Source organism: Labrus mixtus, chromosome 4 (genome assembly GCF_963584025.1).
Source record: "Labrus mixtus chromosome 4, fLabMix1.1, whole genome shotgun sequence".
In the NCBI taxonomy this organism is placed as follows: Eukaryota; Metazoa; Chordata; class Actinopteri; order Labriformes; family Labridae; genus Labrus; species Labrus mixtus.
Genome location: NC_083615.1, coordinates 10,722,263 through 10,746,005, shown reverse-complemented (window position 1 = coordinate 10,746,005; position 23,743 = coordinate 10,722,263). Strand labels below are relative to the sequence as shown.

At 39.3% G+C, this 23,743-nt stretch overlaps 1 protein-coding gene across 1 annotated transcript; it reads right to left on the bottom strand.

The window, feature by feature from the left end:
• Positions 1 to 2,134: 2,134 nt before the first annotated feature.
• Positions 2,135 to 18,263, bottom strand: appl2 (adaptor protein, phosphotyrosine interaction, PH domain and leucine zipper containing 2). Its single transcript, XM_061035822.1, has 21 exons — positions 18,060 to 18,263; positions 16,293 to 16,391; positions 15,831 to 15,890; positions 14,503 to 14,574; positions 13,542 to 13,629; positions 13,072 to 13,113; positions 12,914 to 12,972; positions 12,350 to 12,496; positions 11,688 to 11,770; positions 11,380 to 11,532; positions 9,440 to 9,628; positions 9,317 to 9,359; positions 9,061 to 9,117; positions 7,626 to 7,720; positions 6,870 to 7,022; positions 6,617 to 6,669; positions 6,241 to 6,415; positions 4,373 to 4,409; positions 4,112 to 4,267; positions 3,969 to 4,016; positions 2,135 to 3,265 (listed from the first exon to the last, which is right to left on the bottom strand). The coding sequence occupies exons 1-21, from the start codon at positions 18,246 to 18,248 to the stop codon at positions 3,134 to 3,136; spliced, it is 2,130 nt and encodes a 709-aa protein (XP_060891805.1). The 5' UTR covers positions 18,249 to 18,263; the 3' UTR covers positions 2,135 to 3,133.
• Between the last annotated feature and the right edge of the window lie 5,480 nt (positions 18,264 to 23,743).

Below are 23,743 nucleotides of genomic sequence, written 5' to 3'. Positions count from 1 at the left end.
AAGCTCTGTCTGGTGTCAAAGTTAAAGGAAAAAAAAAAGAAGCTTCTTCAGTTAGAAAAAAAAAAGATTATATTTATTAAAGATTGCATGTTAACATTGATTTTAGAAAATGACAAATCAAGTGCAAAGAATCATGGGTAGGATACTTTACACCAAGAAAAACAGAAGAGGAGAAAATGTAGTCCTTTCTATTTTACACTGAAAAGTATTTTCTACACCGTCAGTACCCAGATTTGTCCTGACTTCATTACGAACTGAACACACATTTCTTCAGGACTTAACAGCACAGCTGTAAGAAGTATAATGTGCGGCTGCAAACACACGGCGTTATAGGGTTTGCTTGGCTGGATGCCATTTATCAGAGGTACAAGACAGGCTACAGGCTGCGTCGGTCATGAAACAGGACACATTAGCCGACGCTGTGACTGACACACTAAGCGTGTTTGTTTTCATTGCTGTAGTTTAATTACAGGTTTGGTTAAAGTACTCAACCAGCACCTGAGGAAGGAGGGTAAGAGTACTGAATGGGTGACATTTTCAACACCTTCACATCAGGCAATGGGAAGAGAGATGGGTAACCGTTATGACTTTAGGAAATGTCAGACATTTTGGAGAATGTGTATGCTGGTTGAAAAAGAAGAACATCTGTTCCTAAACCATACGGCTACTTGTTAGTTTAGCTCAAAGAGTGTTAAAAGGGGGTTAATGGATAGCCTGAAACAGTTAGGTGGTACCAAATAACTGCATTATACAGGTGTTGAATAGAATAACTTTATTGATCCCAAACTGGGAAATTGTGAATTATTACTATTGGATTTTGTGTTTTAATTTCCAGCACCAGCAAATTTTAAATTGCTGTTTAAGCATGTTTACCCCAACAAAATATGCATTGTTACTTTTTGATGTTTTCATATGGATTTTTACACCATTAGTCAGAGCAAGGCCAGCTGTTTCCCAGGTTTTGCTCCTAAGCTAACTGGTAACAACTTAATTTGTATTGGACAGATGTGAGAGTGCTATCTTTATTCTTATGTAAGTCTACACCAGATAGCCAGTTTGTTTATTCTCCAAAATGTCAAGCAATTCTTATTTCTTTATTTATAATTATTTTCCACCATCAGGCTGTCCTTGATAGCATATCATAGCATTTTGTCCTTGTGTAATATTTGTTTCTGACAGAGCAGAAAAAGCAAGCAGACAACCAAAAGCACACTGGTCAACTCAATTTCACTGCAACAATCACGGTCGAGTCAGTGGTTTTGGCCTCGTCTGGATTCCACGGCACAGACATGTCGTATTCACAGATTTCTTAACCGACTTCCAGTGACCAATGAGATTTGTGCTGGAGCTCAAATAAGCTGAAATGGATCAAAACTGTACTGAGAAGTTAAAATTAAACGGATAATTTGCATTTCCCTCAGTTTTTTAATGTCTTGACTAATGTCCAAAAGAGCAAATTGCATTCAAATGAATTTTTAATACCCTACATGTATTACTAGTAATTCAGATGCTTAGCGGTGAGGTTTTAATCTCCGGCGAACAAAGGAGTAGGAGTGAACGCTGATATTTAATCATGCACTGCATCAGTCCCAGCATATCGGCTCCAAAAGCTTTTAAAGAGCCCATATTATGCCCTTTTTGGGGTTCGTATATTTAATCTATGTACCTACTTTTGTACGTTCACAATAGCTAAAGTCTGAAAAAAGTGTCTGTTTTCATGTACTGCTCCTCCTTGCTCCCTCTACACTCTGAGTCTGTCAGCTACGCTCTGCTGAGCCCCCACTGTTAGACCCCACGTGGGCCAAGTCTGCTCTGATTGGTCTGCCGATCCGCTCTGGCGTTATTGGTCAGTTGCTCAGCACGCGTCTCGGAAATTTCAACATGAGCTGCAGGGCTTGCCACAACGAGCCAATGGGCTTAGATCAGTGATCTCACACTGACAATGACGTCGGACTGACAATTTTTTATCGAGGGGGGCTAGAACCGAGCGTTACATGCAGCTAATGCTACAGCTAACAGGAGGACGTAGGAGAAGCTGCGTTTCCGCGGACTTTGAATTTTTGCACATAGATGTGCCTAAACATGCACAGGAGACTTAGAAAACACACTAAAGGGCATATAAAACCAGAAAAAGCATAATATGGGACCTTTAATGCAGGCAACTCTGATTACACATCGTACAGACACTCAAACAGTTCATATTTACAAAGGCTTTCAAGAGAGAAGAGTGCAACCTATGTTTACTTTTAGTGAAGAATAATTTGGACAGCTCGCAGGAACTCTGCATGCACATTATCTTAAGACTTGTCAAGTACCGGTAGAGGAGTCTAAATGTAGAATATATGACTTAAATTCAGTTGAACAGGATTGCTTTAGAGTGGCAGAAAGATCAAAACTGTTCAATCTTCTCTCTCATGCCCGTTTTGTCCAATGTAAAATAATAAGGAATACATAAACAACATTTTAGACCTTCATCATCTTAAAGGTTTAAGATCCTTCAACTTTCTGAATAAGTGCATTCTGCAGCCATCAAGCATTGTTCAAATATGTTCACAGGAAGTGCAATGTCATTTTGTACACAAATAAACAAGAAATAAATGCCAAAGTAGTTGCATACAAGTTAAACAATGTAAAGGAAGAAAGTCCGACTCAAAGACTATGTAAACCGTAAATGGAATGTAAACCTAAACTGAAGTAAATGATTCACCACCGTCTGTTAGATGTCTTAAAATATTAGAAGACAATGAAACATAATCAATACCTATATAGTTTCCCTTTTCATTTAAGTACCATCCACAAGGGTTTAAAACAAATCCAAACACCCATGTTGCAGTCTGACCTTAGAAAAGCAGATCTAATGGGAGTGCCCAAAAGATGTGCTTTTAGGTCCAGGTAACCCCCCCCTCCCCCCCTGCCAAAGTCTTCTGCTCTCATTACAGCAAAAACACTGGAGATCTAGTAACACAGGGTAAGTGAAGAGAACTACACTCTCTAATATCGGTGTTACAGTACCAGAGTTAGGGCTAGAAGGTCATGATAACTTCATCCAGGGAAGGCCTTCTCTCCTGGGCAATAGTCGGACCGCAGCCTTGGTAGGAGTGGGTTTGAGGTTTTTTTGGGGGGGCATTGGACTCTAGGCCTCAGACTCGAGGTCTTCTTGTCCGTCTCCGTTGGTTGTATCGCCCGTCTCAGCGTCGAGCAGTATGAATTTGCCGTCATTGGTAAGAGGCATGTTTTTCATCAGCTGGGCCAGGGCCTCAGGGTCCTGTAAAAGTCCAGAAAAGTACAAAGAATTCTTAGTCCACTATGTAGTATTTGCTGTTCACATGTTGATCCACTCCCTCTTATACATCTTTATAAATATCTCCAGTGTTTTAGAGAACTGTTTTCATTCATAGTCGTATTCTACTGTAAGTATAAATCTGATCATAAAGGGAGATTTCATAAACATTGTAGTAAAACAGGGCTTCACAGGATCCTAGAAACATTTTCTAAAGAGTGACATTTATAGAATCTAAGAGCCTATGAGCTTAATACCTTAAACAACAGATCATTTTCTTAATCAATTAGCTATAAATGATCAACCGTTTGTTGTTTCGTCCAGAAAATTAAGTTTAAAAAAAAGGATGAGTGTTTCCCAAAGCGTAAGATGACATTCTCAAACATCCTGTTTTGTTAACTACTTTAGAAAACAAATGTGAATTTGTTTTCTTTAAAAAGTCTCTGACTGATTCGTTCTCTGAATGGTTGGTGGTCATTTAAATGGTTGACTTCTTGATTTATAGTTGTTTCATGATTGGAATCAATGATATAATACTGCAGTGATGTTTGGCAGAGATAAGAAAGGACTCCTTTACTTGTGTTATTCTTCTTCATCCTGTCAATACTGAAAAATCTTTAACTTAATTGGCATAATAACATTAAACATTAGAAAGAACTAAAATAAGACATAATGGTTTTCTCTTTACCTTCTTTGCCTCTGTAATGTCCTTTGCCAAGCTTATGGTGTAACAAACCTGTGAAAAGAGACAAACAAATAAACTTCAATGTATATTTGTGTATCAGCTTACATCGCTCTTAAAAATAAAAGGCCAGTGTTGAGTGCACGAACCTTTTCGCCCTCCGTGTTGCTCTCAAATACGAAGGCGCTGAACGAGGGCTCTCCCTCCTCCTCACCGTCCCCCCAGTCTCTGCCCTCCACCACAAATCCCATCAGCCTCCCGTTCTCCTGGTGGGCTGCAAACTGAGTAACCTCCCCGAGCTGGAACTGAGAAAAAATGAAAATACGATTATTATTTTTTAAAGGAATGACTGAACCTCGTCACCTTTAAGCAAAAAGAAAAAAAGATTTTGAGTTTAAGATCATACTTACACTTATTCTTGTAACTTGAGTCTGAGGGTCAATCAACCTGTTGTGAAGACAAAATGAAGTTTTTAAAGGATATTAAAACGCTGCACTCACTGTACAGACACTTCAGCCTCATAGAATTTAGTTATGAAGTCCTTTGTTTGGCTTTAAGCAATGTTTCAGTTCTGATTGATGCTTACATAAGGTCTCATTTCTAACAACAATGATGAACAGTTGAAGGGTTACAACGGCTGACATCATGTTTTTGTTAATCCACAGTTCACAAGTATTATTTGTTGCAGGTGTAAAGCTTGAACAGGTTCTGACTGTTGTTTTTGTCGTCTTAGAGCAGTGCCATAGACATGGTTCAATAGCTAACTTCTGTTTTTAAAACATGCACACATAAGCGCTGCGTCTCCGCCACATTAATCTTACAAAGGTGAAAGAAGACCTTAAATCAGAGTCATATAAAACTATTTTAATCTTGAAGCAACAGTAACAAACTTTTGTTTAGTGTCTATTCCAGCAGCCCCTTTTGACAAAGCCTGGTGTCTTTGTTAATCCAGTCCTGTACATGCATGTGTGCAACTCTCTATTGAAAAATCTCCTCCTGCTTCCTCTTAGCTTCCCTGAGCTAATGAACCCATCTGTGACCCCACAGCATTGACACGCATAGGAAATAACTATAAGTAATAGTGGGTCTTCAGGGTGCTGGTTTAGCTCAGTTGATAGATCAGGTTCCCCACGTGTGCAGAGGCTACAGGCACTGGTCACAGGTTGAACTCCCTAACCCTGTATGGTGTGTGTCATCCCCCACTCTCTCTCCCCGTATTTCCTGTCTTTGTCAATCTGTCCTGTCTAAAAAAGGAAAAAAAGCCCAATAAAATATTTTTTAAAAATTAGAGATTGTGAAATTGTATTAATATTCATATGAGTCTGATTCATAACCAATCAAACCTCTTCACTTTAAACCAGTTTTGAATGATTTCATCTTAAGGGCCCGACCCATATGAGATTTTAGGGGCTGATACCGATATCGATATTGGGGAGAGAAAAAATCTGATACCGATATATCAGTCAATATCTTTCTTAGATCTATGTTCAACCTGTAGAGATGTAGATTTAAAAATGTATTATGTTGATCCCTCACATGCATTTATCAAAATTTATGGAAAAGATATAAAATGAAGACGTTACAGTCACTCAACTGGAAAGTAACTGCGCATGTACGTGCATCACCGCTCTATACTCTGGAGAGTGATGATGCTCGTTGTAATCGATATAGCGCTCTCTGCTGGTGAAAGAGAACTGCTAGTGTAATACATGAAACTCAAATTAAATGCTATTTGACTAGAGAATAAATCTAATAATATCGGCACATATCTGGTATAAAATTAGTCAATACCAATAGTTACTGAATATCTGTACTGAATTATCATACCAAGTCACTTTAATCAACACTTGTCACTTTATCTTGTCATTCTATGCAAATACTGCCTCAATTCTCAATTCCCCCCAGTTAACTTCATCATTCATTTTGTACTGTATATACTCCCTGTTTTTATTTTTATTTATCTTATCTATTCTGTTTAATGTGTATTTTTGAGCTCACTTGTCTGTGCTGCTGTAACGCCCGAATTTCCCCTCAGGGGATCAATAAAGTATTATCCTATCCTATATGCTAATATCGGCCGATTAATCGGTTGAGCTCTAAAGACTTAATGTCTCTCATGCCTGCTGGTGAATTCTAACAAATGATACAGCAGAATATGAGGCATTTTGCTCTTGATACTGCTAGGAAAATTAAGAATGCATCATCATTTTTGTATTCAGTCATTGTCTGTGCTCTGAGGCGTTAATTGTGTAACAGTTTTTAACTGTGATAAAATTACCGGAGGTTACTGCTGGTGACCATGAGGTGGGACTCAGTGGTCCTGAAGATGTTGTGGATGGCTCGAGCAGCCAGCACCTGCCTCATGGCCTCATAGATCACTTCCTGATTGTTGCCACAGCGCACCGCCATCGAGCCCAGGAAGCGCACGGCGAATACCTGCTGCAGGAGGGAGTCTGGGAAAGAACACAAACATCACCGACGTGCAAACGTGTCAGCAGCGTAAACACACAACAAGAGTAGACTAATGAAAAACAGACGAGACCACTCATGTAGGAGAGTTATCACAATGTACACAAACACAGACGCTGTTAGTTTGAGCCGAACTGGTGCAGAATGGAGATCATTATGTTGCATTTGGATGAGAAAATTATTACCGTCACTTTCTGTTGAACAGTCATCATCTGTTTCTCCAAATGGATTTGTGCGTCTGTCAAGAAGGGAGCACACACATGCCAAGAAAAAAACAATTACACCCACTGCATCAGGCCATTATTCAGCATTCAGTTTCCTGGAAATCAAGCCATAACAACTCTGAGCCATCTTTCAGGAAATTAGCAGAACCTTGTTCCTGCCGGTCTCTCACAAACATGCACCCACACAAACTTCCTGCCTCAGATGTCTGCTCACCTCCCCCCGGCCCTGTTCTGGTCCTGAAACTCGGACGCAGGCAGCATGATGTCAAACTGAATGGGCGTCCCAGGTGCTATCAGGTCGTCGGCTTCCGGAGCAGCTCCTGCATTCTGGGAACTGCCGGTAGTGTGTACGCCTCCGGGCTTTGCTCTGCAGGAATAAGACCAAATGAGGATCATTTGTGAGGAACAAAATAATTGAATCACTACATTTACAGGACCGCTTCACATTCTTTTTTATGTCTGTCCTGGTACTCACATGACTGAATGTGAATTAAAAACTTCATGGATCTAATGTAAGGGATAGAGAATAAATATAGAGTCCTAAAACAGGGAATGTAAAAAAATAGAGTGAAATTTGTATTGAGGCTGGATTATCTCTCATATAACCTACATTTGAACAAAGACTGCTATAACTGTACATATTTAGTATGAGCACATTTTTTCTAGGTAGACATGACAAATATCAACATATGCTTCAACTATTTAGATCGAGCAGAGTTAATGATTCTTACAGAGGCAAGAGGATAGACTTTAGTAGTGAAATTAGCATGAACAGATTGCATCAGCTGTCCCTACCTGGCTCCCTAATAAAGCTAACCGTAGCTCCATGAGTTGTTTAAAACTGAATTTCTTGAACACAAAGTATCTCACAAAAGGATAAATAGAGGTGCAGCTACGACTATAAAAGGATTTCACTATTATGTTCAGGAGAGGATGCAGCATGCAGTGTTGGGAATAAAGCACACCAGACCTGTCAGGGTTGGGCGAGCCTTCTGGTCTCTTCTCAAAGCTAGTGATGGGGGTGACTGCCTGGATGGCAGTTTGGTTCAGTCTGATGGCCACAGCCTAATAACAAGAAGAAAGGGACATCACTACATGTCTGAGTCATTGAGTAACCCAGGAGTATGCAAATATGTCTAAATATTAAGCATTAAGAGGTTTTTTTTTCAGTCAAAGAAAAGATTAAAGGTCGACATTCCAAAAGTAATCCTTCTACCTACAGCTTGATTGTAATCCTCAAAAAGAAGTCAAGATATCAAGCTCACAATGACAGAAGAAGTTGCCAGAAAAGGGTTTTTATTGTCACAGTGAAATCAAACTTTAGGGCAAAACACTCTATCAATTCATCATTTTATCATGAATGAGGAGACACAAATTGAACATTAGCCTTCAGTTTGATCATAATCTGTGGCTGAATTCGTAATTAGGGCAATAATCATTTTTTGAAGTGACCACAATTTAAGTACAAGTGGACGCTTGTATAAATTTTGAGGATATTCTTTTCAAGCGTTCCATGAATCTCAAACACTAGAACAGATGAATGGATACTCAGAAAATATGATTTCTCGAGCAAAGTCTGTCCTCATCATGGAAGACTGAAAAAAAAAAAAGCTATTGACAAAGTAGTCAACGGTTACAGTAAGTTGGACCGGAGTGTAATACTGGAAAAACAGTCTATGATATAAAATGCATAGTTTAAATATCAAGAGAAACTTTTGAAGAATATGATGAGAGGAAGATACAAATCAAGCTTTTCACTGGGTGTTGTCCACTCTTCTGTAAACTGTGCTGTTTTAATCTATTTAGTCACAGCTACTTGAAAAATGCATGATTCTTCTTTTTTAATAAGTCACAAAAATCGTATTAAAAGAAACTACTAGAAGATAAAATGACCTTTATGTGTAAATTGGATAAGAAGAAGCTGTAGTCTGTTTGTCTCATTTGGAATCTCAACATTTTTCATTGAGCCAAACAAACATGCACGATTCTTGGAAAAGCAAGAAAGGCAACAAGAGAGACACTGTTGAGAAAAAGGGGGTGTGACAGCAGAGGATCGGCACTACTTCACTTCACAGAGTCCCTTCATGTAATGTATTCCTAACTCAAGTAGTGGAACAACAAATAGACTTCTTACTGTCTGATCAAACAACATGGCTGATAAGAGATCATTCAAATGTCTGATTCTTAGATATTTAGTTTAGTTGGTGCTTTTATTTTACTTGCAGCGATTGTTTTGTTTGGATATTGTGTGTGTGTGTGTGTGTGTGTGTGTGTGTGTGTGTGTGTGTGTGTGTGTGTGTGTGTGTGTGTGTGTGTGTGTGTGTGTGTGTGTGTGTGTGTGTGTGTGTGTGTGTGTGTGTGTGTGTGTGTGTGTGTGTGTGTGTGTGTGGGGGGGGGGGGGTTACCTCTGGGTTGTCAGTCAGGTAGATCTGTCTGGAGATGTTGTTCACAGTACAAATCCACTGAGGAAGAAACAGAAATCCACATTATGACTTCCTTTAGATCAGACACAAGCTGCTTAAAATAACACCCAAGTCTAAACAACTATTCTGCACAAATAAGTCTCGACATAAATATTTAAATTTTCCATGATTGACACCATTTAGTAAATATCCTAGGAGTGAAGATGCAAAGAAAATCATCAGTAGCTTTCACACTTACTTCTTCATATTCCCTTTTGCCCTCTGCTTGTAGAATCATGGACCTAGAATCAAAGGAGAGGATTTAAAAAAAACATGTTTGAGCATAATTCTCCAAGTTGGACCTTCAGTGAAGTGTACATACGTTTTGCCTGAAGGGGAGGTTATCTGAAAACAGTAGCGTCTGTCCTCACAGTCCACCGCCATGACGGAGCTGTTGTCCAGGTCCAGCACCATGCCCCCCGCCACCGCCCCGCGGGGCTGGCACATGAGGTTGCCTCCCTGGGTGAAGAAGAACAGTCGGTCCCAAGCTGTGGTCACTAGGCCTGTTTTACTGGTGCGCAGAAAAGAAGGGAGAGAAATAGTACAGAAAGGATCATTAGTAAAGGATGGAGTTATGTACAACATAACAATAGCTTTGCTTATCTAATGGGGACAATGTGTCTGTGCCATATGCCAAATAAAACAGGAGGCAGTCTCAGTGATGTTGACCATTGGTTTCTGAAGTGGCGTTATGAAGCCTAAAGATGGCCGTGGCTATGTGGGAAATGCTACCATAACTCAACTTTCAATCAATCTAGAAACAGGCAAACAGGAGGAACTGAAGTGGACATTAAGCCTCCTGGTGAACAGCTAAACACGCCCACCTGTCAGTCAAATCAGCCACGGCCAAATGTATGCAATTCTTTGCGAGACTCTCAGCCTTGATATACTAGTAATTAAAACGAATGCACTGTAAAAAAACAACAGTTTAAGCCCTGTACATTTTTTTTAAAATTTAAATAAAGAAATGGACTATTGAGACAGAAAACAAGGTTGTAGATAAAATGTATTCCTGCTCTAAAAATGGGCATTGTAATATGGGATCTGGTGGGGATTCCCTTGCTTTTATAGCCAGCCTCAAGAAGACACTGCAGGAACTGCATTTTAAAGAACTGACTGCTTGCTTTCAACACTAAATATGAGGATTTTTTTTTCTTGCCTTCAAAAACTAATATTACGTTTTTCTGTTTGCCCGCTTTTGTACTTAAAACTGTACGCAATAAAGAGTATGAAAGAAGCAGGCAAAGGGCTAAACCAAGAAGAATAATTAAAATCTGGATGTGACTAGATGCCATTTCTTTCTCCAAATGTGTTACTTTAAGACTCATTGTTTTTGTAAGATGTTGTGTTTTAAGTTGTTCTTGAATATGTCATTGTATTGTCCCTGCTCTTCCGAGAGGATCGGTGTGAGTTTGCCTTTTTCTGCCCTTACTGTCACAGCTGTTTTGTTTTCTCCTGGTTTCTGTCCATAAAAGACAATGTAACTGAGCTCTGACTCACTTATTTTCAAAAAACAAAGCGACAGGTGGGTGATTCATTTGAATTGCTCATCTGTTATCCCTCCTTCAAAAAAACTTTCCTGGTAAATTTCCTGTAATCAATATGCAAGTGCTGCTCATGCTGCCATGGTTGACTCATGGATACTGAGAAGCACTTTGAAATAGAAAATGTTCTCTGGACTCGGCTCTATTTGACAAGCGTTAGAGGGCTGCTGGCACTGTGTGTCATTAAACAGAAGGGCATTGTGTGGAAACCTTTTCGCCGGTGTCACAGACATTTGTCAAAGACTTTAGATGTATATGAGGGAGAGACAGAGTTTGACAGCTCTGGCATTTCACTGAATCACATAGCGGCCTACGTTACAGTTCTACCCCCTGAAGCCATTAAGGAAGTTTCCCTTCTCATACATCCATTCTGCGACGGGCTGACAGCGCACGCTGTCAACATGGTACCTGACCCACCGACTGCTGTGACAGATTTATTGTTTACAGTCTTCCTGCTTCTAGTGTTCCTGCATATATTCTGCTTTTGCCAGAGAAACAATATTTTCTGTGTTGGTAGTCATTTTTTATTTCCCCATCTATTGCACTAGCATTCATTCTCGTAACAAAACAATGTGATATAAAATGAGGATGGATGATTTTCTTTTTCCTCAGCTGTTTTTCTTTTGCAGAACAGACCTACAAATATTGACTAGCAATGAATGCTAAGTGAACAGGAGGTGTCCTTGTGTAGTGCCGTAATGAGTGTCATCAATCTTACTTCCTAATGTTGAGGTAGCCAGCTTTCTGGATAAGCGTACGATTGACAGGCTCAGTGTCCTTATCTGGCATGTAGACGGTGTCCTCAACAGACAGAAGCTCCTTCTGGGACACACGCATGGACTCCGCTTCTGTATCCAGCTGGTTCTGGATACTTGACCACAAAATACAGACATTAAAGTCCATTCAAACTGACTTTCATATATTTGTTGGGATTGAGCGTGTTATAAGGTATCACAACTAATTCCAAATACAATCTGGATGTTCTGTGTGCATGATGAACACTTGTGTTTAAGAAATGGTCTTTACCTTTGAGTCATGTTGGAAACGGAGGAGAGAAAGTTGTCCACCTTCTTTGACACCATTTCAATGCCTTTTTTGAAGAAGATAACCTGAAAGGAAGAAGAGACAATGAGCCTCATCTGTGTTTCTTTTTGATTTTCACCGGAGCACACATTGAGAAAAAGACACATTTAGAAACGGTTAATAATCATTCAGCCAAATGGAGGACTGCAACTAAACTTTGTGTTCATAGCTTATCAAATGTATTTATTATCATCATGACGCATTTTGTCAGTAAACATCACAAAATAGTGAAAATAAATGTGTTAATAAGTATTCCAAAAATTTGTTATATTTTGCAAACGGTATAATACCAGATTTATATTTAGTTTGATATCAGCTGGGCAACATTTTTTGGGGGTATTTTGGACTAAAAGGGATTCAAAAACATGACATATAATTTCCTTTTTTTTTTTTTTAAACAAAAACTGATTAATTGATGACTTGTTCATGCTTTAAACAGGCTGAGGCTTTTCCACCCATCATTTTACACTACATGGAAACACTGCACGCCAACAGCTATCCTACGTGCCAAATCACCTCAAATGAGCTAGTTGCTTCTGGATTTTAAACAGAAATATCAACACTGTTTTGATAATGTAGTCTTTCCTAGTGTGGAGGCCATGTACCTGTGCCTGTGTGTAGCCTAGCATAGGTTCGAGCATGGCTACTCTCTTGCGGTACTGCAGGGCGTTGAGGGCGCAGTAATACTGCAGCGAGGCCTGGTGCTGCTTCCTTCTAGTGTAGGCCACCTCCTTCACCAGGTCTGACTTCATCTGTCCAGACAGGAGAGGGTTAAACATGCAAATTATGTATACATGCACACTCACTGTAAAGCTCTGCACACACACAGATACATTATGCAAACACTTTGCTTTGTCTCACACACAAACAAATGAGCAACACAGGAGCATTATCTTGTACGTCCAGGGAGAGTTGGTGACACTTTCAATAAAAGCATAAAGCAGGGGAATCTTATCTCTGCAGCCATTATGGTGAAGTGTGTTGTTACAGCAGAACAACAACAGTTCAGTCTGACAGTAGAAGAATATTCAAATCCACTTTTGTATTTCAAATGATTATAAAACACTTTAACTATGTTACCAGAGCATTACTGCACTTTAAACCCCTTTAGAGCTCTTGATCAATGGTGATAAAATCTCCATTACCAGAACACTTCCCACTTTCCTTACCTTCTCGTTCTCCTTCTTCTTGGGCAGCCGGCTGTATCTGACCATAGCTGCCTCGTGCTCTGCAGGAGAGAAGAGAGACGAAATGAGGACAAGAAAGAAACTGCAGGCTTGAATTGTTTTTTGTTTTTGTTTTAAGATAGGTTGGGATATGAACTTACCATCCGTGGCAATGCTGAATATTTCCTTCAGTGTGCTTATCTCTGAAACATTCAATATAAAGTAGATAAAAAATATCAGAATTAAATCCACATCGTTCCTTGAAGTAGAGAACTGAAGCTGTTGGTTGACAAAAAAAACATACAAACTGAGTCTCTTGCTGAATGTGACATGTGCCTTTTTTGTAAACGTATGAAATGTTCATAACAAGATAGAAACAAGGTATTGAGCTCTGTACTTTAATATACTAATCACTACAACAGAGAACAGAATCACTTTCTGTTGAAAGAAGAGCAACGTCTCCAGTTTGTGTCCCGCTGGGGGCCTTTGTTGCATGTCACTTCCTCTCATCAAATCATCTCTTTTTTGTAAACCTGATAATAAAAGGCATTAAAAAAAACCTCAAACCTACACAGCTTTAATCTTAAAAACAGCCTTATGATACCCTGCATGTCTGTGCATGCTGCCTCACCTGTGAGATCCTTCTCTCTAAACTGAATCAAAGGGAAAACCATGCTGTCTGCCATCTGGTTGGCGAGCTCAGAGTGAAGCGCGTTCAGCTGGATGACACAAAAAGAGATAACACCAAAATATCAACACTTGCCAAGGACACAAACGGAAAATGAACCCTTGCAGAATAACTTTGGGGATTTCAATTTCACTTCATATGCACAGTGAGATGTGTTATTATTTTATGCAGCAATCTGCGAGGAAACATTTTCATTGAACTGGGTGCACCATATCGTGGAACAGTGCATTCAGTGAAGAGAAGATTAAACTTTCCATTTACTACGATATTGGAAACAGGTCCACATATTGCACACACGAGCAAATCCTGCTTTACTTCTCTTATCAACAAGCAACCGACTAACAACTGACAAGCCGACGTCCAGTTTAATCTAAATGATTTAGCAAGTGCTGAAGTTCAGTGGATTAGGTGGAGTAGTAGGCCTTATTCTCTCTGTGCAATGAGTTCTCTGTTAATCAAGAGGTAAAGGTCAAGCAAACAATCAACCTGTGTCCTCTGAACATACATGTGTGTGTGTCGTAAATCCTCTAACGTTCTGACAGGGCAGCTTTATGGACCCCCCATGGCTGAAAGTGAGAAGCCCATCTGTTTTGTCTTTATACCTGAGTCTATACTTTTTCTATACATCTATCAATCATTGTACCCACCCACTGTTCTCCTCATGGTGTCTTTATAAAATCAGTTTCTGTCTTTTAAAGAGGATAATACTCAGATCTTTTCATTGAGGTAATTTTCACAGTATGCAGCGAGAGCACAGGTGCAACACCTTTGAAACATGACAAATAACAAACAACACAGTAGTTCATCATCCCCTCTCCTCTGCTGCAGGTGCACATACACACACACACACACACACATAAAATATTCACACATAAAACAGAAAAACTGCCAACGCAGGCCTCACCTCCCCTACGGTTTTGGCGAAGTTCTGCAGCGTGATGATTACCTCTTCATCACCTTTTCCAAGGGCAAAATTCTACACAGAAGATGAAGAGAGCATGGAGAAGTTTCAGCCATTAAATGTCATAATGTTTCATAGATCTTTCCAGTCTAACTAGAGGCTAAGAAGTAAAAACAAAAAAACCTGGTCTGCCAGCATTTTCCGGCATATCAAGCATATCATGCTGAGTTTTAGGCCTCTTCAGAATGAGCTAAAACGTGCAGCAAACGGGGAACAGCAGAAAACTTTAGCTCTGCAATTACAAACGTGTCCCAATAAAGAAGTTCACATATATTTTCTCATCTGTGTTGAATACAGCTGTTTTTCACTTCTTCTCAGCTACATAAAATACCAAAAGAGACACACTAGTGTTTCCATGTTATTTCAGTAGATCTCTAGAGTTGTAGTCAAGACCCCACTGACTGAGACCAAGACATATCTGAGACCAGAGTGCTCAGAGACCGAGTCAAGACCAAGACCATAAATATCACAGAAAAATCTTGTGTACAGGGGGGCGTGTCCCTCATTTAGACTGTAACACCAGGAAGGTTGTAGTTGCAACCGGGGGAAAAAAAAATCTAATTATGAATGAATGAAGTTATTTGTTCTTTTAGAAAGGATGTTTTCCTTCTAATCACAGTAATGACGTGGAAAAAAATATCCTGTCTATGGTGGTCTTGAATGGACTCGATTTAAAATCCAGTCTGCCTAGTCTGAGACCGGGACAAGACCGAGCAAATACGCTTTCGATTCCGAGACGTTCAGAAAAGTGGTCTAGAGACCGGTATTGAGACCAAGGCCGATCTTTATCAACACAATTACAAACAACAGAGTTGGAAATACGGCCTCCAAAGCTCTCTGCGTTAATACACAATCCCTACTTATTCTGCTATTTATAAATAAAAGACACCAAAAACTAAAAGCAGTATCTCCACTCAGACCCCTGGAGTGATTATAGGCATATACTACTTTGAGTTTACATGAAGCATGTTCAAATAAGGTAAGCTTGTTAAGGAGTCCGTCATCTCAAGAGAGACTGTAAAACAGAAAAACAACTCACTGTGACAACTGAAGATAACGGCTTTGAGAAATTGTAATAAAAAAAGGAACTCTTCTAAGCTTAACTATTTTTGCCAACCAACCAGAGTGTTTTCATTTTTGAAAATGTTGGAGTGATAATTAGAGAACAATGTGATCAGTAAGGAGTTTTAAAACTGAGGTATGATCATTCACCCATTCCCATTTAAAAATGCATCCTTGCTCATGGTACATAACTATACATAAATACTTACTTTTTTCTCATATTCCAGAAGTTGCTGTGAGAGCTGCTCTGTGGCCAAGCCCATCTCACTCTGTAAAGGGCAGATATGAGGAAAAAAAATCAAAGTCAAAAAGGCTCACCAGCTTGACTGTAGCCTCTGTCCCTCTCATTCTCTCTTCAGTCCTTAAATGAATCAACTGTATGTTAAACCTGTGAATATGGGAACATTTCTTCTGAATGGCACACCTTTTAATGTATTTATCATTCATTCATCACTTCTATATCTTAGTTTAATATTTTTCTAGGATTAAAAAATGTGACTCCAACATAATAACCTTCACATATTTCAATTCTCCAAACCCCAAATCATCTCAAATCAGGCAGGTACAATTACAATTGCTGTTTGTGTAAAAGAAAGACACATGTGTGTTTGAACATGTCCCCTTCCACTGAATCTACATAATGTGTGTCTGTTTGTGTTTTTTGTATTTACCTGGGCTCCATACACCCGCTGCATTGACTGAAGCAGCTTGTTGGTGTAGTCTGTCAGATTCCCAGCATCCTCCTCAAACACACTGAGCAAGGAGCGAGTCTGTGGGACGCAACAGTCACATACAGTATGTCATGAATATGAAAAGAGCAGACAAGAACACAGTTCAATAATTTTAGTGCTACCAAATTTAGCACTAAAAGGTGGGTTAATAGTTAGTTCTTGTAAGATAATTCTTTAGTTAAAAGTATTAAAAGTAGATCTTCTAATAATGAGCTTGACCATGAGGAATGACTACAGAAAACAAAACCTGTTTCTGTGTCAATCATTATGGTGTGATTGTGTTTCAAGGCTGATGGAAACAACTGTGACTGTATCCTTCTCTATTTTGATTTATATCTAATATGTTCAATTCCAGGTAATTAAAAAAACAGAATTCTTTCTTTCTTTCTTTGTTTTTTCCCCCTGATATGGCCATGATGTATCCTAGTTATTTGTGATTATGAATCAGTTCTCCCGGTCTCTGGATGAATACAAATTTTTAATTTCCACTTCTTTTGACATTTTGCAGGAAACTGACTCAGAAATATGAGGACATGGGAGATGCAATAACAATTAGTGTCATAGGAGGAAATGAGAAATAAAGGAGACAGACAGACAGACAGAGGCATACTGAGGAGCTGTTTGCAAGTGAAAGTAAGTGCAGCATAATTGTCCTGTAGGCTAGCTATGCAAATTTGGTATGTCCTGTTTGGGTGCACATTTTTTCTTCAATAAACAAGTGCAGCAAGGTAGGGCAGACTTAGCAATGAGGAACACACCCATCGGCTAAAGTCTGTTTACACTTTGCTGAAGTTGAATGTCATTAAAAAAAAAAAAAAGTAATTATCTGGAATAATATCAAACCTGTCTGAGTTTACAAGAGCCCATCTATATTTCTTGTAAGGAGGAACTGCATTATGAAGGACTAAATGTCCCTGCAGCGTCGTGTTGCACTTAAGCAGAACTATTAAAGAGGTCAGCCCTGTTTGATGAAAGACTGATGCAATACACTGCAGAAAATACAGGCTGCATTAGATGTGCATAACATCAAAGACTGTCATGTGTTTCACTTCCCCATCATTCATATCCCTGCACAAGGTTTAGGAATTTCTAATCAACTGTCACACCGAGTTTCAGACGAATAAACACCAAATTATATATAATATTCATCAATACTAACAAGCTATCATTGCTGCCCTGTTGCAGGCTATTGACTAATTCCATTGGAGTCCGATAATGGAAACCCCTCCCACATCCTGTCTATCAGGCCCAGTTCGGCTCTAGCACAAAGTCCAAACAAAGAATTTCACTTCATACGACAGTGGAAAACAACAAGTTTGCAGGAGAGGGTTTGTAATTTAGCTACGCTTGTGACATGGTAAATAGTGATGTGAGTGAGTGGGTGAACACTAGAGAATATATCACCCTTCACTGAGAGAGAACCCTGTGATGAAAGTTAGCTTCGTAAAAACACAACACATACACACACAAAAACGATATTTATGACTGGCAGTAAAATCTATAACAATGTTTACATCGGGAAGTCGCAGCCACTCCTTACACAGGATTATGTTACCATAACAAAGTGTTAATTGAGAGCTGTCATCGAGCAGCCAGCCTACAACGCCAACAAGGTACTGTCTGGGCTAGCAAAGCTAACTTTGCGTTCGCCTCGTCCTTTACGTGACAATTGTGGCTTTAAAGGTTTTATAACCAGCACGGGCCTACCTGAGGACTGTCCTGTAAGGCGTCCTCCAGGAGCAGTTTGTGATGTACGGCCGGCATCTTGTTAGCGTTGGAGGAACGGGAACGGCTTGAATTATTGAAAGCGTGGACTCGGTTTCCCAGAGTTCTCCGCGCGTATGGAAAGGAACACGTAGTAAGTTGGAGGCGGGCCCAAGCCCTGATCTCATCCATAGCAACCTGATAGCAACCATAGACTGTAAAGCAACTAGGGGAAAAAAATCAGTTTCACTTTTAATTAAAATTTATATTTTTCGACTCAACAGTGAATTATAAAATGTTCAGAAGACGGGCAGTACAATCTGCCGCTGGATAAACGTATACATGGTGAAGGAGCGGTTAAAGACCCATTATTTTAATATCAACAGTGACCCCGTGTGGCCATTTGAAGATTTGCAGAGGTAAATATTCGTCATTTATAATGTGTCTTGTATGGTGCGTTTATGTAGTGTCGGACACATCGGAAAAACGAGTTTCCGAGTTGTAAGATAAGATATACTTTATTCATCCCAGCAGGGAAATTTAGGTGTTCCAGCAGCCAGCATACATACAAACACACAACACAACACATATATACATATATATCCCACCCATACAAAAAAACATGAGCCCACAATACATAGCCGGGATAAAAAAGTGGTATGGATGGTCCATGTGCATAAGTAGCTGTTACTCATAGATAACAGTACAAAATAACATGCACATGAACACCTGCTTAAGTCGGAACAACAACTCGGAAAAGAATTAAGGTGCCCGACTTCCCGACTTGACGTCAGAATCGTCATCAAATTGGGGCTAAATATGTTTTGTTAATGTTAACATACTTTTTTATTAATTCACGTATTGCACCTCAACTTTTTGCTCAAATATAACTTATATAACATTTACATTTCACTGACATTCTTCGTAGCATCCACGCTGTTTTGTGCTGTTGTTACAATATTCAGACTTTATGAACTGAAATCACGTGAACACACTGAATTCGAAAGAAGGAGTTATTATTCTATACTCGGAAACTTGGACCACCCGAGCAGCACTTGAATGCAGCATTTCAATGAAATATTTCAGTGAATGGCAAGGTCGAAAGATACCCAAACTTATGTATTCACTTAACATTGAACAGCAGAATTTTTTTAAACACTGATGGTTCAAATCAACGTTTAATAGCCACTACATGCAAGTTGCAACTAACCGTTAACTAAAAGAAATAAATCAAAGTGCAGGGACAATGATCCTCTGCATTAGGCTACCATTGACTCTAGCCTATTACATTTCTGACACAAACTAACTTATTAAAATTAAATATTTTGTGGACTTTGAAGCCTACAACATTTTTGTAAGATAATCTTTGTATACAACATGTACTAAAATCATACTTCAGTGTATTGGATAAAAAACAAGTAATACCCCCTTCATCTAAACAACTTTAGATGAATATACTAGTATAGCCTACTGAGTCATGCATTTAAATAGAAAATAAACATCTACAATTATTGTCACATTTAAGTTTTCAACCATTATCTTTTGTTTTAATTCTTGTGGTCATGCTTCAGATCATTATTTTTGGCATTAGCCTGTGTAGGCCTATGTACAGTATCTCACAAAAGTATTTCATTATATATTTTCATGGGACAACATTGAAGAAATTACACTTTGCTACAATGTGAAGTATTGCATGTACAGCTTGTACAACAGTGTGAATTTACTGTCCCCTCAAAATAACTCAACACACAGCCATTAATGTCTAAAACGCAGGCAACAAAAGTGAGTACACCCCTAAGTGAAAATGTCCAAATTGGGCCCAAAGTGTCATTATTTTGTGTGGCCACCATTATTTTCCAGCACTGCCTTAACCCTCTTGGGCATGGAGTTCACCAGAGCTTCACAGGTTGCCACTGGAATCCTCTTCCACTCTTCCATGACGACATCCCGGAGCTGTTGGATGTTAGAGACCTTGCGCTCCTCCACCTTCCGTTTGAGGATGCGCCACAGATGCTCAATAGGGTTTAGGTCTGGAGACATGCTTGGCCAGTCCATCACCTTTCCCCTCAGCTTCTTTAGCAAGGCAGTGGTCGTCTTGGAGGTGTGTTTGGGGTCGTTATCATGTTGGAATAATGCCCTGCGGCCCAGTTTCCGAAGGGAGGGGATCATGCTCTGCTTCAGTATGTCACAATACATGTTGGCATTCATGGTTCCCTCAATGAACTGTAGCTCCCCAGTGCCGGCAGCACTCTTGCAGCCCCAGACCATGACACTCCCACCACCATGCTTGACTGTAGGCAAGACACACTTGTCTTTGTACTCCTCACCTGGTTGCCGCCACACATGCTTGAAACCATCAGACCACAGGACATGGTTCAAGTAATCCATGTCCTTAGTCTGCTTGTCTTCAGCAAACTGTATGCATCATCTTTAGAAGAGGCTTCCTTCTGGGACGACAGCCATGCAGACCAATTTCACTGACAGGCTGACCCCCCACCCCTTCAACCTCTGCAGCAATGCTGGCAGCACTCATACGCCTATTTTCCAAAGACAACCTCTGGATATGACGCTGAGCATGTGCACTCAACATCTGAGGTCCACCATGGCGAGGCCTGTTCTGAGTGGAACCTGTCCTGTTAAACCGCTGTATGGTCTTAGCCACCGTGCTGCAGCTCAGTTTCAGGGTGTTGGCAATCTTCTTATAACCTAGGCCATCTTTATGTAGAGCAACAATTCTTTTTTTCAGATCCTGAGAGAGTTCTTTGCCATGAGGTGCCATGTTGAACTTCCAGTGACGAGACTGAGACCTTGTAAAACTAACGAGTCACATGCCACCGGGGAGGGAAAATGGCTTATTGGGCACAATTTGGACATTTTCACTTAAGGGTGTACTCTCTTTTGTTGCCTGCGTTTTAGACATTAATGGCTGTGTGTTGAGTTATTTTGAGGGGACAGTAAATTTACACTGTTATACAAGCTGTACACTGACTACTTTACATTGTAGCAAAGTGTAATTTCTTCAATGTTGTCCCATGAAAAGATATAATACAATATTTACAGAAATGTGAGGGGTGTACTCACTTTTGTGAGATACTGTATAAGTGTATGTAAGCTATATGTAGTATGATATATGCATATGTATGTATATGTGTATGCATGTACGTGTGTGCATATATGTTTATACAACTATGAATTATATTTCTATTTGTTAAGACTTGTATTTACTTGTTTTGTCATGTTTTTACATTACAGTTATAAAGAGAGGAAAGGAGGAAAAACTCCCAGTTTGAGAAGCTGGAATCATAACAAAGGATTTCCTTCATTTTGAGCTGTTTTTTTTTTATTAAACAATTACAATGGTCTAGTCCAAACAATAAATGAACTGGTTGTTTATTCATAGAATTACAAACAGTGCATTTAGGTCTCCAGGGTAATTCATGGGAATTATTCTATGCAAAGTTAAAAAGAACCAACATTTTGAATCCCATTTACCTCTTAAGACCTCGGAGTAATCATCACCCAGCTCTCGTCTTTTTTCGTCTCAGTCATAATTGCTTTATTTCAGGCAGAGCATGTAATGTTCTGAATATTGTTGGACTGGCTAACTCTCTTATTTACTTCACACATCCTGGAGAGGCCGCACACATCTGAGAAAAAAACATCCTTTCCTTGACTGAATCCATCCTGCATGATGAAGTGAGCAGTCACCATGCTGATGCGCTCACCAAATGCCAGCTCCTGTGACTGACAATGTCCTCTAATGTCATGCTCACTCTTTTACTAAATATGATCTAATTTGCATCCACTACCATACTGTAAATTAAAAAAACAAAAAAAACATTGTTACATCTAACAGCTGTCCAATGTAAAAAATGAATATATCTACATTGAAAACCCTGCACAATCACAGGCACACAAATCTAATTTCCTCCTGTCGAATAATTCAATTAAAGTGTATGAAGGGACGCAGAGTAGTCGGCTTCTTTATACTTAAACTGCTTTAATCTACAAATCACGGACAAGTGACCTTCATTACTCTGAAGTTCATTTTCCAGTGAGTGAATCAAGATAATGAATGATATCAAAAGGGTTCTGTGTTAAAGTTAAAACAGTCTTTTTAAATTGAATTATGTGGAAGTAATGAGGAAATAAGCTTTCTTTATAATTACAATTTGAAAAAGTATGTTCTTTGATGATAATAGGTGACTTTTCAGGTTCAGATGAAGTCATCACATTGTTCAAACTTCTAAGATTGAATTGCACATGGTTTTGGCCTGTTAGAGAATAAAGCAGCAACACTAAAAATGTGACGTTACCTGACCAAAGATATTTTATTGTCTAAGTAACAATCTATTGAACTTTGGATGGTCACCTCTTGTGTTGTGTCTTGATAATTTAGGCAAGCTGTGATAAGCTGTGCTTCCTCATCGGGCTCCCAGGCAGCCTGAGCAGGAGCACATTCCTTCCTCCCCAGTGGACCTCTGTGGTTTAATTGGTAAAGTTGAGGCTCTAAATTAGATAAGGCATTTCAGCACTGACTTTGATAATTAAGTGTGTTTGCTGGCAAGGCTAAGCCTGGCCTATAAAAAGACATGCTTAATGTCAATGGAACTACGAGTAAGATTAAACAAAGCAATGATTCAGCTGAAGAAATAACCTCTCAGCAGAAAGTAAAAAAAAAAAAAACTTCAAGAGTGCAGACCTTTTTGATTATAGCACTTATTATTTCTTTCAAGTTGATTATTGTGCTTTTGCCCTCTGTCAGAAGCTAGCTTCCCTGAAAGACTGTACAGCTGTATTTTGAGCTATATGCTATTATGGTAATATGCTAAAATGCTCACAAAGATAATGCTATGTGACGATTTGGCTGTATTGGTTGTTATAATGCTAAATTATATTAAATGAGCATGTTTAGCATACTTACCATGGAGAAATGTTCCTTTCATACCAAATTTGTATTAGGCAGTTCAACCTACATATTGCAATACACTTCAATATTGGTGTTAGAAGGCTAGTCTAGACAGAAAGCGAAAGACCAAAAAAAGTTGGCGGTTCAACCCTCATGAAACTTCAACTGTTTTTCAGTGAAATTGATTTGTGCCATTTAAAAATATCAGCAGAAATCAAGAAAACGACAACAGGTGTGCCGTATGATTTACATGACTGGCGCTAAAAGTACAGAAAAACTTGTTAAATTAGAGAGCAGGCCAGGCATTGTGCAGAAACCAACTCCAGTTAAAGGGACATGACAGTTTGTTTGATTGATGGGTGGATCTGGAACACCTTTAAGAAATGCACACAGAAAAAACACACATTGGTGTTATCAATATCGTATCATATCATATATATCATTATCATATAAGTAAATGTGTCATATCTTTGACCAAACAAACCTTGTACATACAAATTCCAGTGAGGTGATGCACAGGGCACTAATCTCTCAACCCATCGGCTTATACTGTATCTGATAATGATTTAACCCCTGAGAGGAACAGTCAATTTTTCTGTGCCTATGGTGCAACATGTGGTAATTAAGATAAGCCAGAATGTTTTCTCTTCCTTAAACTGGTCATTGCCAATGGCATGGAGAAACAATGTCTTTAATCTTCACTAACATGCAGATATATATTTAAAGAAATCTCCCTGCCCATACACACGCAGACATGCACACACACATAGACACATAA

Excerpts from the sequence above, each read along its gene's own strand:
- appl2 (XM_061035822.1), bottom strand. The coding sequence starts at position 18,248 with ATGGATGAGATCAGGGCTTGGGCCCGCCTCCAACTTACTACGTGTTCC. Across the intron at positions 6,416-6,616 it reads CTGTTCAACAGAAAGTGACG|ACTCCCTCCTGCAGCAGGTA; the intron begins GTAATAATTTTC and ends GTTCTTTCCCAG. Across the intron at positions 3,266-3,968 it reads ACATTACAGAGGCAAAGAAG|GACCCTGAGGCCCTGGCCCA; the intron begins GTAAAGAGAAAA and ends GGACTTTTACAG.